Source organism: Mobula birostris, chromosome 5 (assembly GCF_030028105.1).
Source record: "Mobula birostris isolate sMobBir1 chromosome 5, sMobBir1.hap1, whole genome shotgun sequence".
In the NCBI taxonomy this organism is placed as follows: domain Eukaryota; kingdom Metazoa; phylum Chordata; class Chondrichthyes; order Myliobatiformes; family Myliobatidae; genus Mobula; species Mobula birostris.
Window position 1 is genome coordinate 189,030,149 of NC_092374.1, and position 12,657 is coordinate 189,042,805.

Genomic DNA, 12,657 nt, shown 5'->3' on the forward strand with positions numbered 1-12,657 from the left:
TTCAGCATGCTGACACCACAAGCAATTAGTGTTTACCACTCAGTCAGTCAGTGCATGCCGTCCCGAATCCAGAGTTGGTGGCTACGCACCTCCATCTTCTTCGATCTTGTGACGGCCTCTCCTCTAGTTTGTTCTCGCTGGCCGCCTTGGCACCGCCCGCCGCCACCCCCACCGAACTTGAGCCTGAGGCCATGTGGCCTCCAGCCGCGGCCGCTTCTTCGAGCTCGGCCCTTCCTTAGACGGGGGCCTTGGGCAGGTCCAGGCACACGGTGCAGCTCCCAAGTTCATCATGTCTCTTCTAACGAAGTGCATAACAGACGATTCGTAGATACGTGGTGAGGCTTTTAATCTCTTCCACGGATGTTTACCACTAAATGTCTACAATAATTCGAAAATTGGTTTAATATCACCACGTGTCCTGAGGTACAGTGAAAAGCTTTGTTTTGCATGCCATCCGTAACATAATCATAGTGCATTAAGGTAGTGCAAGGAAAAATAATAATAGATTGCACAATAAAGTATTTACAGTTACAGAGAAAGTGCAGTGCAGGCAGACAATAATGTGCAGGGTCACAGTGAGGTATATTGTGAGGACAGAAGTCCATCTTATTGTACTAGGGAGCCATTCAGTAGTTTTATAACAATAGGGTAGAAATTGTCCTTAAGCCTGGTGTTGCATGCTTCCAGGCTTTTGCAATTTCAGACTGATGGGAAAGGAGAGAAGAGGGAATATCTAGGAAGCCCTGCTGCAGTTGTAGAAACAGAGGACTAGTAAACTGGAGCAAAAAGAAAGCAAGCTACAGAACAGTCAATGCCTTGGACCAAGACCCTTCACCGGGACAGGAAAGGAAGGGAGTAGAAGCCAGAATAAGAAGGTGAAGGTGGGGCTGGGTGTGGAAGCACCAGCTGGCAGGTGATAGGTGAAGCTTAGTGAAGAGGAACGTTGGTGGGTAGTGTAAGGAGGATGACGTGAGAAAACTGGGGGGTGATAAGTGGAAGAGGGAAAGGGCTGAAGAAGTGGGAATCTGAGGAGAGGGCAATGGATCATGGAATAAAGAGAAGGAGGTAGGGAACCAGAGGAACACGTTGGGAAGGCCATGAGTGTGGGGGAGGAGAAGAGAAGAGTTCAGAAGGCCATGAGTGTGGGGGAAAAGAAAGGGTCAGTTGAGGGATGGGGGAAACAGAGGGGAGTGGTTACCCAAAACTGGAGATATTAATGTTCATACTGTAAGCTTGGAGACTACCAGCATGGAATATGAGGTATTGGTCCTCCAAGCTGATTGTGGCCTCATTGTCAACATAGAAGAGGCGATGGACAGACATGCTGAAATTGGAACTGAAACGGGTGGCCATTGGGGTATCCTAACTGCTGTGGTGGACGGAGCGAAGCTACTTGATGAAGAGGTCCCCCAATCTGTGTTAGGTCTCACCAATGTAGCGGAGGCTGCACTGGGAGCACCTGAAGCAGTGGGCAACACCAACAGACTCACGGGTGAAGAGACAGCTCACCTAGAAGCACTTTTTAGGTACAAGGATGGTGTTGAAGGAGGAGATGTAGCACTTAGCACGGTGTGCTCCAGTGTTTGAATGTTTCTGTGTTCTTGTTATAAAAACAATCAGTTGACTTGGCAACTGGGTTGTCCAGGATTGGTTAAAGGGCGTTGGTCAGATTCCACTTGGTGTACTGTGAGCAGTTTTGGACTCCTTATCTAAAAAAGGATGTGCTGGCACTGGAGGGGGTCAAGAGGGGTTCATGAGAATGATCCCAGGAATGACAGGGTTAATATAGAAGGAGCGTTTAATGGCTCTGAGCTTGAACTCACTGGAGTTTAGAATAAGCTGGGGGTATCTCACTGGAGTTTTGAATAGGGTAGGGGATCTGATTAAAAACTGTTGAATATTGAAAGGTCTAGATTGAGTGGACATGGAGAAGATGCTTCCTTTAGTGGGGTGTCTAGGACTAGAGGGCACAGCCTCAGTATAGAAGGACATCCCCTTAGAACAGGGGAGGAACTTCTTTAGCCAGCAGGTGGTGTATCTGTGGACTTTATTGCCACAGATAGTTAAGGAGGCCAAGTCATTGGGTATATTTAAAGTGGATTTTGATAAGTTATTGATTAGTAAGGGCATCAAAAGTTACAGGCAGAAAGCTGGAGAATGGGGTTGAGAGGGATAATAAATTAGCTATGACGGAATGGCAGCAGATTCTGCTCCTATGGTCTGGTAAGAAGGTGCATTAAGTGACAACTTTTTGTGTGCAGTTCTGCTGGGAGTTATCAAATATTCCTGTTTAGGACTATTCCGCTGAAGTCCACAGTCACAGCCATGTGTAGGTAAGCAGCACTGTCTTAAGACATTTACAAAATTGACTGATACTCAAAATTGCCCAACCTCGGATGGCAGACTCAGATTGCAGGTGGAGTTCACCTTTAAGAAGATGGAGGTGGGGACGCTGCGCTGGTCTACAGGTTGAATTGAAATGCAGAGGATTTAGACTTAAACTTCCAACGATCCAGCTGGTGAATGTACAGTCTCTGGAAAATAGTACTGAAGACCTCAGAGAAAGATTGCGCTGTGCCAGAGGAACATTAGAGACTGCTGTATACTTATTTTACAGGAACATGGCTCAAACTACAATTTCAGACATAGCAGTGCAGCCTGATGGCTTCATGATTCCCTGCAAAACCAGGACAGCTGAGTCTTTCAAAGGCAGAGGGGTTGGAATTTGCTTTATGATTAACTCATGGTGATGCACAACTGAAGCCATTCTGTCTCAGTCCTGCTCACCCAACCTGGAATATCTAGCAGTCAAATGCCCATTCTATCTGCCAAGGGAGTTTTCCACCATCATCCTGACAGTGATGTACATCCTACCTCAGGCCATCATCCAGCAGGAACTGGAGGAGCTGAGCAATGTTATCAGCAGCCATGAAACTGCACACCCTGATGCCATCCCTATCATTGTGGGAGATTTCAACCAGGCCAGCTTGAAGAAGTCTCCGAACAACTTCCACCAACATATCACTTGCTGAACTGGAGGAACCAACAGGCTTGACCACTGTTATATCACCATCAGGAACAGTTGCCACACCCACATTTTGGAAACTCCAATCGCCTAGTTGTACTAATCTCGGAGTATAGGCAGAGCTTAAAGACCACAGCACCAGTGGTGAGGACCAAGAAGGTATGGTCAAGGGAGGCAGAGGAGCATTGAAGTGCTTTGAGGTGTTGTTCATGGCTAGCATCCACTCTGGACTAAGCAAGCACCTGAACCTACTACAATTTGCCTATCCACAATAGATCTACAGTGGATGCAATCTCCACTTGTCTTTGGATCATCTGGACAGTAATAGTACCTTGTCAGGCTGCTGTTTATTGATTAGAGCTCAGCGTTCAGCACAATCAACACTCAGTTCTAATCAAAAAGCTCCAAAGTCTGGGCCTCTGTACTTCCCTCTGCTAATGGCTCCTTGACTTCCTCACTGGGAGACCATAGTAGGTGCAGATCAGAAATAACATCTCCTCCTCACTGACAATCAACTGGCACACCTCAAGGATGTGTGCTTATCCTGCTGCTTTATGCCCTGGATTCTGTGGCGAGGCACAGCTCAAACACCATCTATAAATTTACTGATGGCACAACTATTGGCAGAATTCCAGATGGTGACGAGGAGATGCACAGGAGTGAGCCAGATCAACTGGTTGAGTGGTGTTGCATCAGAAAGCTTGCAGTCAACATTAGTAAGGCCAAGAAATTGATTGTGGGCTTCAGCAAGGGGATGCTGAGGGAATATACACCAGTACTCAATGCAGGATCAAACGTGGAAAGGGTGAGCAACATCAAGTTTCTGGGTGCCAACATCTCCAAGGATCTGTCCTGGAGCCAACATTTTTGATGTTGGCAATTACACAACAGCAGCTATACTTCATTAGGAATAGAGTATGTGGCAAATTGGTATATCACCAAAGACACTTGCAGATTTCTACAGATGTACTGTGGACAGCATTCTAACTGGATGCATGGCTGTCTGGTATGGAGGGACCACGGAACAAGATTAGAAGAAACTGCAGAAAGTTATGAACTCTGTCAGCTCCATATTGGGCACGAGCCTCTCCAACATCAATGGCACCTTCAAAAGGTGATGCCACAAAATGGTGGCATTCATCATTAGGGACCTCCATCACCTCAGACATGCTCTCTTCTCAATGGTACCATCAAAGAAGGGGTACAGGAAAACAAATTTCATGACATTTGCCAGTGATATTAAACCTGATTCTGATTCTAATTTTTATTATTATCCTGGTATCTCTGAAAATGGCCTGGTTGTCAGCAAGTTGCTGAGAGTGAGAAAAAAACAAACTCAGGAATTTAAAATAAAATGTCATTTTACTTTTTTTGAAATTTTCATTGATTAGTTTTAGTATAGTGCAGGAGATTGGCTGACAGGTAAGAAATACACAGTCAGGTGTGACAGTGGAGGGTGCAGTCCCTCCATATTGGCTGTGCACCCTGGAGGTAGAGCAGCGGCAGAGCTTGGAGTGGGGTAAGCAGCAGTGGAGATCTACCTCACTCAAGCACAGGGTGGGACTTGGTGCACCCAGCCCGAGGGAGAAGGGTGGCGGAATATGATCCCATTCTAACTCTGGGTGTGTGCTGTGTCCTCAGGCTATGAGGGCCTCTACTGTGAGATCAACCGTGATGAGTGCCTGAGTAACCCATGCTTGAATGATGCCGAGTGTGAGGACCGGGTGAACGAGGTGCACTGCTGGTGTAACCCAGGTAAGGCGGCAGCACTCAACACTGGGACCAAAGTGGGGGGCTTGTGTATCTGTCTCTTCCTGGGATTGTATCTTGGTCTCTATCTCAATCTCCCTTTCTCTCTTCTCAGACTGCTTCCCCTTCTTCAAGGTCCACCCATCAGTCTAACTCTCTCTCTCTCTCTCTCTCTCTCTCTCTCTCTCTCTCTCTCTCTCTCAAACTTTCTCACATGCTCTCATACACATCAATCACTTTCACATCTTTCTCACTCTCTCACTCACTCTCCTCTCACATACACACTCCTCTTACTCTCACTCAAACACTCCTACTCTGTCTATTTCGGCCTCTCACTTTCGCTATTACTCCCTCTGCCTTGATGTCTTTCCCTTTCTCACCTTCTCTGTCTCTGTCTCACCATGTCTGTCTCTGTCTTTCCCTCACTCTCTCTCTCTCCCTTCCACTTCTGACTGCTTTCCTTCTCCTTACACTGTCTGTTTATAGATTTTTCCATCATCTACTGAAATATATTGACATGAGACATGTATGTTCTGATTGGTATTGTTCCCATTAAGGTGAAAATCCTGACGGGCTTTCGTGGTGCAGGTATTGAACATCTAGAATGAGAGCTCACTGTTTAAAACTTTCCACTGGCACTTTGATGGATGAGATGGGGTGAAACTTTTCCTTCCCCTTCCAGGGCAGCAATTCTCTAGAATTTTTTTCTTTGGTGGAAGCAGGGTCTTTGGATATTTTGAATGCAGAGGTGGATTGATTCTTGATAAGTGAGTGGGCGAAAGGTGGTGGGGGGGAGCAGAAATCTGGTGCCGAAGAGAAACTCAAATTAGCTATGCTTTCATTAGACATTGGAGCAAATTCGAGGGGCTGATTGGCCAACTACAGCTCATCCACACTGTGGATCCTGGAGACGGAGGGCAGATTCCCTCTGGCCCCATCCTTCCAGTCCATAGTCCGAGATCCTTGATCCTTGCATGCAGATGTGGAAGGAGCAGGAGCAGAACACTCAGTCCCTTGAATCTGCCTTGCAATTCAATGAGCTCATGGTGACCTTTCCCACAAATGACTGTGACCATTAACACCCTCTCCCCTCTCCGTGCTCAGGGTTTACAGGGCAGTGGTGTGAGGTGAACATCGATGAGTGCTCCAGTGCTCCGTGCTTCAATGGGGGAACGTGCGTCGATGGTCCTGACCAATTCCACTGTGACTGTCCGGAGGGTGAGTCTTGCTCTTGTGGCTTTGGGTTCTGCCAAGTGGGCATGGTTGGGGAAGCACCCAGTGGGCAGTTAAGACACTATTGGGCAGTGGGCAGCACCAGTTCTGGTTGCCAGTGCTCAGTGAGATGTGCCCAGTTTCCAGTGGGCAGTGGGAGAGTCTGCGGCTCCAGGAACCGCCTTGAGGTTGTACTCTCCCCTGCTGCCCAGGCAGTGTGTGTAGTCTCCCACCCTAGACATTGCAACCGCACCCTGTTGTACAGGGACAGCGGCCATGTACACTGCATACAAGGTGCATTCAGCTAATCTCACAGACCACTGAACCTGAACCTGCACCTGCCAAAGCCTCTCCTTTGACCTTTGGGAAGGAGGAAGCAGCAGGAGCAGGGGAGAACCACCGCTTGGATACTGACTTGGAAAATTGCTGCTGGTCGTTCATCGTCAAAGATCACTGGATCCCAAAACTGGAACTCTGTCCCTGACAACACCATGGGGGCATCTTCACCCAAAGGGCTGCAGCAGTTCTACCCCACCTTCTTGGGGACAGTAACCGGTGGGTGATGAATGCTGGCCTTGGTACCCAGTGCCCATATCTCATTCATCTCAGTGACACTTCCTCCCTCAATGTTCTAACAGCGTCATCTCCCATTCTCCCCCATTCCTCTCTGCTCTCTTCTCTCCCCTTTCTCTTCTCCCCTCCCCTCTCTCCCCACTCACCCCTCCTGCTCCTCCTCCCCTCCCCTCTCCCCTCGCCACATGCCCCTCTCTTCCCTCACTGCCACCGCCCTTCCCCTCTCTCCGCACCTCCCCCACTCTTTCACCACCCCTCTTTCCCCCTCTTTTCCCCTCTCCTTATCCCCTCTCCCTATCCTTCTCCCCTCGGCAGGTTTCGAGGGGGCCCTCTGCCAGACAGACACCGATGACTGTGCGGGAAGCCCGTGCCACAATGGGTCATGCTTGGACGGGGTGGCTGCGTACTCGTGCGTCTGCACCCCTGGCTATACGGGGCCAGACTGCAGTGTCGAGCTGGATGAGTGTCAAAGCGGCCCCTGCCAGAATGGGGGCCGATGCACCGATCTGGTTAACGGTTACGTCTGCATCTGCCTGTCCGGGACCACAGGTAACTGGGGCCATTGTATGTGGTATGGCCTGCCCTGTCTCCCACTGCAGGATGGGTGCAGAATAGGGCTGTCTTGGTCAATGTTTATACAGATCAATTCATTACGCAGAGTTTTGAGGTAGAACAAAGGAAAACTATAACAGAATATGGAATGAAGAGAGTGGAAACAATAAGATGCAAGATCATCACATGATATATTGTGAGATCAAGAGGCAAATTAGGAGCAAGGTTCAGTGTGGGGAAGGTGGTGTCAGAGTTGTGGAGATGATTTGGACTTGGTGTATTATTGTCACATGTACTGAGCTATAGTGAAAAGCTTGTCTTGCATACTGTTCATACAAATCATTACACAGTGCATTGAGGAAGAACATTAATATTAAGTGTAATGGCTGCAGAGAAAGTGCAGTGCAGGTAAACAATAAGATACAAGACTGTGATGACATAGTTTGTGGTGTCAAGAATCCATCCTGTCGCAGGTGTGGCCAGGAGGACAATGGAGAGTGTCTGACCGCATCCTTGCCACCTCGGTAAAGCTGCCAGCATAATCAAATACCTCTTCCACCCAAACTTGCTGTCTCTTCTCCCCTCTTTCATAGGGCAGAAAACACAAGAGCCTGAAGACATGTCCCATCAAGCTCAAGGACAGAGTCTATCCCACTGTTGTAAGACTCTGGAACCGATCTGTTGTACAATAAGATGAACTCATTTTCTATCTCGTAATGATCTTGTATCTTATTGTTTACCTGCATAGCACGTTCTCTGTAGCTGTTACACTGTATTCTGCATTCTGTTGTTGTTTTACCCCGGTGTTCTGTGTAATTGGATCCATAAGAACAGCATTCAGGACAAGCTTTTCGATGAGAACATCTCAGTGCATGTGACAATAATAGACCAATAATAATAATGGTGTGGAGATCCCCAAACAGTCTCCCTCCATCACCGTCCCTTTGCAATGGTATAGATGGGCCAACTGGGTTGATTCTGTGCTGTACTGTTCTATGACTCTGAAAAGAGTCTTTTTAATGCTATTTAGTCCTTTGATTTAAAACCATCCAATTTGCTGAATATTTCCAGAATTTTTCTGTTTTAGGACTCCTGTAGTTATTTCGTTTTTCCTGTCTGATTTCCACCACTGAGTGTTGAGCTTGTTTGCAGCCCTATTTGCAGTGGGAGGGCAGACTGTTGGGGGTGGGGGTCAGTGTTCCAACGGACTAAAGAAGCTTAGGCAGGGTGACAGGCAACAGGTGACACGCGCAGTCAGCATCGGGAACCCTGGGGAGGTGGCTCATGTGGGAAGGTCAGTGGAGTCAAATATCAAAGAGCGGTGGGGTGCTGGGCGTGGTGGGAGGGGATTGAAGACTATATGAAAGGTGGTGTCACCGGAGAGAGAGAGAGCCAAGTGCCTCTCCCAGGGTTAACTCAGGACAGAGTTACACCCGGCTGTGCTGCCTCACTACTCCAGCCACGGCTCACACTCTTTCCTTCCCTCCTTCGCCCACCACCACCAACTTGCCTTCTCCCTCCCATCCCTCTCCCTACCCCCTTGTCCCCTACTCACCCTCTGGCCAATCCCCCTCCCCTCTCACCCCCTGTCACTCCCTTTCCCCCTATTCCCTCCCCCTCCACCCTCCCGGTTCCCCTCTCCTCCTCCACTTCCTCCTCCTCCCTCCCCTCTTCTCTGTACTCTCCTCCTCCCCTCCTCATTCCCTTCTCTCCCCACTGCATCGCTCCTTCAACTCCCTGTCAACCCCCCCCCCACCACCGAACCGTCCCTCTCCTAAGGGCCGCACTGTGAGATTGACATCGACGAGTGCGTGGGCAACCGCTGCCACTCCGGGCGCTGCAAGGATCACATCAACCACTACACCTGCGAGTGTGACCCCGGCTTCACAGGTAAATTCAGCCCTCCTCCTCTCCCTGAATCCTCACCATCCTGCACCCATCCTGGCCTGGCAACCAACCCTGCCCCCGGGGAGACTGGGATTTTGTGTCTCCTGCCTCTGCATTCTGAGCGCCAGGCCGCCTGTTTGCCCGGCTGTGTGCGGAGCGTTGCGGCCTGTCTGGGGAGAGACCGGAGACCCACAGCTCCCCCACGTTCACTGGGACTACCCACCAAACAGAGACCAGCATGGAGTGACCCATGGGAGCCTCGAATGATGAGGGACGATTTCACTTACACATGTAGGATTCTGTATGCAGGTGGAAAAGGAGGCCAGTGGAGTGTTCGGACCTGTATCAGGGATAGGGGAGTGACTTAGGAGAAGAGTCAGCTATTTAGAACTTGAGGTAATCAGGACAGGAGAAGGCTACTCGGCCCCACTAGCCTCTCCCGCCATTAAATGTCATCATGTGTGACCTACCCCTACGATGCCATAGCAAGGTACAGCTTGGAAGTGGCCCTTCGGCCCATCGAGTCTGTCCTGACTGTCAAGCACCCTTGTTTACAGTGATCGTACCCTAACCATTATAATCTCTCCATCGAGTTTCTGGCCCCCACTCCACCCCACCCAGTTTACTCCACAAGGTGGTAAATTAACATTGCTTGGGATGTCAGAGAAAACCAGGACATCGAACCTGGGTCTTTAGAGCTCGGAGACAATAGTTCTACCTGCTGCACTACCCTTCCCTGCTGGTTCCCCAGGGCTCTCAGTTTCCTGAATTGACAAATATTTATAAGAAATAGGAGCATAATTAGGCCCATTGTGTCTGCTCCACCATTCCATCATGGCTACTTATCCCTCTGAAAACTATTCTCCTGCCTTCTCCACAAAACCTTTGATGCCCTGGCTAATCAAGAACCTATCAGCCTCTGCTTTAGATATGCCCAACGACTTGGTCTCCTCTGTGGCAATGAATTCTACAGTTTTGCCACCCTCTGGCTAAAGAAGCTGCCTCTCATCTCCGTTCTATCTACTCTGAGGCTGTGCACTCGGCTGGGCCACATCCTCTCCACATGCTCACTATCAAAGCCTTTCAACGTTCAATGAATTCCAATGAGATCCTCTCCTGTTCTTCCAAACTCCAGCGTGTACAGGCTCAGAGCCATCAAATCCCCCTCATACGTTAAGCCTTTCATCCCTGGAATCATGCATGTGAACTTCCTCTGAACTCTTTCCAATGCCAACGCATCTCTTCTATCTATCTATCTCTAACTATCTGTCTCTCTCTATCTATCTTACTCTTCTATCTATCTATCTCTAACTATCTGTCTCTCTCTATCTATCTTACTCTTCTATCTATCTATCTCTAACTATCTGTCTCTCTCTATCTATCTTACTCTTCTATCTATCTATCTCTAACTATCTGTCTCTCTCTATCTATCTTACTCTTCTATCTATCTATCTCTCTCTCTATCTATCTTTATTGATCTACCTTTCTCTTCTATCTATCTATCGACCTATCTATCCTTAATAATAATTGTTATGTTTTACACGGTACTGCTGGGTGGCTGGGAAATCCAGGCAGACATGGGTAGAAGGTGTACCTTCCCACATCCAGACAGAGTCAGAGGTCGGGATCAAACGCAGGTCACTGAAGCCTCTACCCGCTCAGCCCCAACAAAAACCAGTGCGGGGCTGGGCTCTCTCGTCCCGTTTCCTGACTAGCGCCGGCTTTGGTTGCAGGCTCCCTGTGTGACGTCGACGTGGACGAGTGCGCCTCCGGCCCCTGCCACAACGGCGGGAACTGCAGTGACGGCCTGAATCGCTTCGACTGCGTCTGTCCCAGCGGGTACCTCGGACCCCAGTGTTTGTCGAGAGTGGACGAGTGCGAGAACCAGCCCTGCGTCCACGGTACCTGCCTCAACCACAGCAACGGGTAAGGATTCGGGGCCAGAGAGTAAAAGACGCTAGGATCTTAAAGGCAAGGGCGGTGTCATCATGATTGTTCCGAAGGATGTATATAAATTACCTGGATTAAAATATATTTTATTTATTGAGATACAGCCTATAATAGGCCCTTCCGGCCCTTAGAGCCACGCCGCCCAGCAATCCCCCAATTTCATCCGAGTCTAATAACGGGACAATTTGCATTGACCAATTAACCTGCCAACCGGTATGGCTTTGGAGCACCCAGAGGAAACCCAAAGGGAGAATGCATGAACTCCTTACGAGCAGCGGCAGGAACGAACCAGGTCAGCTGGTCTGTAAAGCGTTGTGCGAACCACCGCGCTGCCGTCCCGCCCCAGTGTGGATGGATGTGTTAGTAAGTTTACAGACGATATGAAGACTGAGGGTGTTATGTATAGCGGAAGACTAGTTCGGCTGCATCTGGAGTATCGCATACAGTTCTGGTCACCCCACTACAGCAAGGGTATCGAAGCCTTGGAGAGGTTTGCTTCTTTTCTCTGGATTGGCGCAGGCGAGGGGAAACATGATAGGCATTTATAAGATTATGAGAGGCATAGATGAGCATCTGGTGTCTTTTTCCCAGGATTGACATGTCTAATACCAGAGGATATTCATTTATGGACAGAGGGGGTGAGTTCAAAGGCGATTTGTGGGGCGTGTTTTTTTTTTACACAGAGTGGTGGATGCCTGAAATGTACTGCCCGGTGTGGTGGTGGAAACGGTAAACAGTTCATTCATTACACACTGCATCGAGGTGAAACAATAACGATGCAGAATGAAGGGTGACAGCTATAGAGTACAGGTAAACAATAAGATGCAAGACCATAACGGCATTGATTGTATCATACTTGGTAAATATTTAATAGTCTGTCCGTGAACCTGGTGGTACGTGAGTTTGGGCTTCTGTATATTCTGTCCGATGGGAAAGGGAGGAAGAGAGAATGCCTGCTGTGGGTGGGGACTGATTATGCTGGCTGCTTTATTGAGGCAACAAGAAGTATAGACAGAGTCCATGCAGGGAGGAAGTGCATTTGATTAGTAATTAGTTTGGTATTTTTTATTTTGGGTAGAAGAGCCTAACCCTGTGCTTCACTGATTTGTGTTCTGTGAATGGATGGTACATTATCTGGCCTCCGACTTGTAAAGCCCCAGGATAACATACTGCGAAAGGTGCTTGAGCTGGACGCAGAGGCGATTTTCCCGACGTGGAGTCAAACAGCCCGGCAACATGATCTACTGCCCATTGGGGTCCGTGCGGACCACCAATCACCCATTAACACCAATCCTACAGTTTACTCTCCCCACATTCCCATCAACCCTCTCCCCTCACCCCCTAGAGTCTACCCTTCAACCACACATCCGGGGCAGCTCAGAGCAGACCAGTTAACCCACCGACCCGCACGGTGTGGGATGTGGGAGGAAATCGGAGCTACCGAGAGAAACCCACGCGGACGGGGTGGGGAGGGTGGAGCAAGATCCAAGCACAGACAGCACCAGCAGTCAGCATCGAACCCGGGTGTCTGGAGCTGAAATACCACTGTGGCGCCTATTTTGCCTTTCTGGTCAGGTGTGGTGGTGTTTCTCTGGGAAAGTCAGAGGATGGGCAAGGTCAACGCTTCTTGTCTGACACGCTTTCTTGTCCCTGAAGGTGCCCTTCCTCCTTAAACTCTCTTTTATCCTCCTTTTCCAAAGGTGGTTTAT

At 49.0% G+C, this 12,657-nt stretch overlaps 1 protein-coding gene across 5 annotated transcripts in view; it reads left to right on the forward strand.

The window, feature by feature from the left end:
• LOC140198154 (uncharacterized) overlaps nt 1-12,657 on the forward strand; it is a 106,217-nt gene that overhangs the window by 39,907 nt on the left and 53,653 nt on the right. For 3 of the 5 annotated variants that reach the window (XR_011886112.1, XM_072259126.1, XM_072259129.1), the window contains exons 9-13: nt 4,667-4,780; nt 5,879-5,992; nt 6,875-7,108; nt 8,891-9,001; nt 10,732-10,924. Coding sequence is in view for 4 of the 5 variants with exons in the window: in XM_072259126.1 (XP_072115227.1) it covers nt 4,667-4,780; nt 5,879-5,992; nt 6,875-7,108; nt 8,891-9,001; nt 10,732-10,924 (766 nt within the window). In the remaining variant the exon portion in view is untranslated. The remainder of the gene's footprint in view (nt 1-4,666; nt 4,781-5,878; nt 5,993-6,874; nt 7,109-8,890; nt 9,002-10,731; nt 10,925-12,657) is intronic. The other 2 variants (XM_072259127.1, XM_072259130.1) reach the window with 2 other exon arrangements.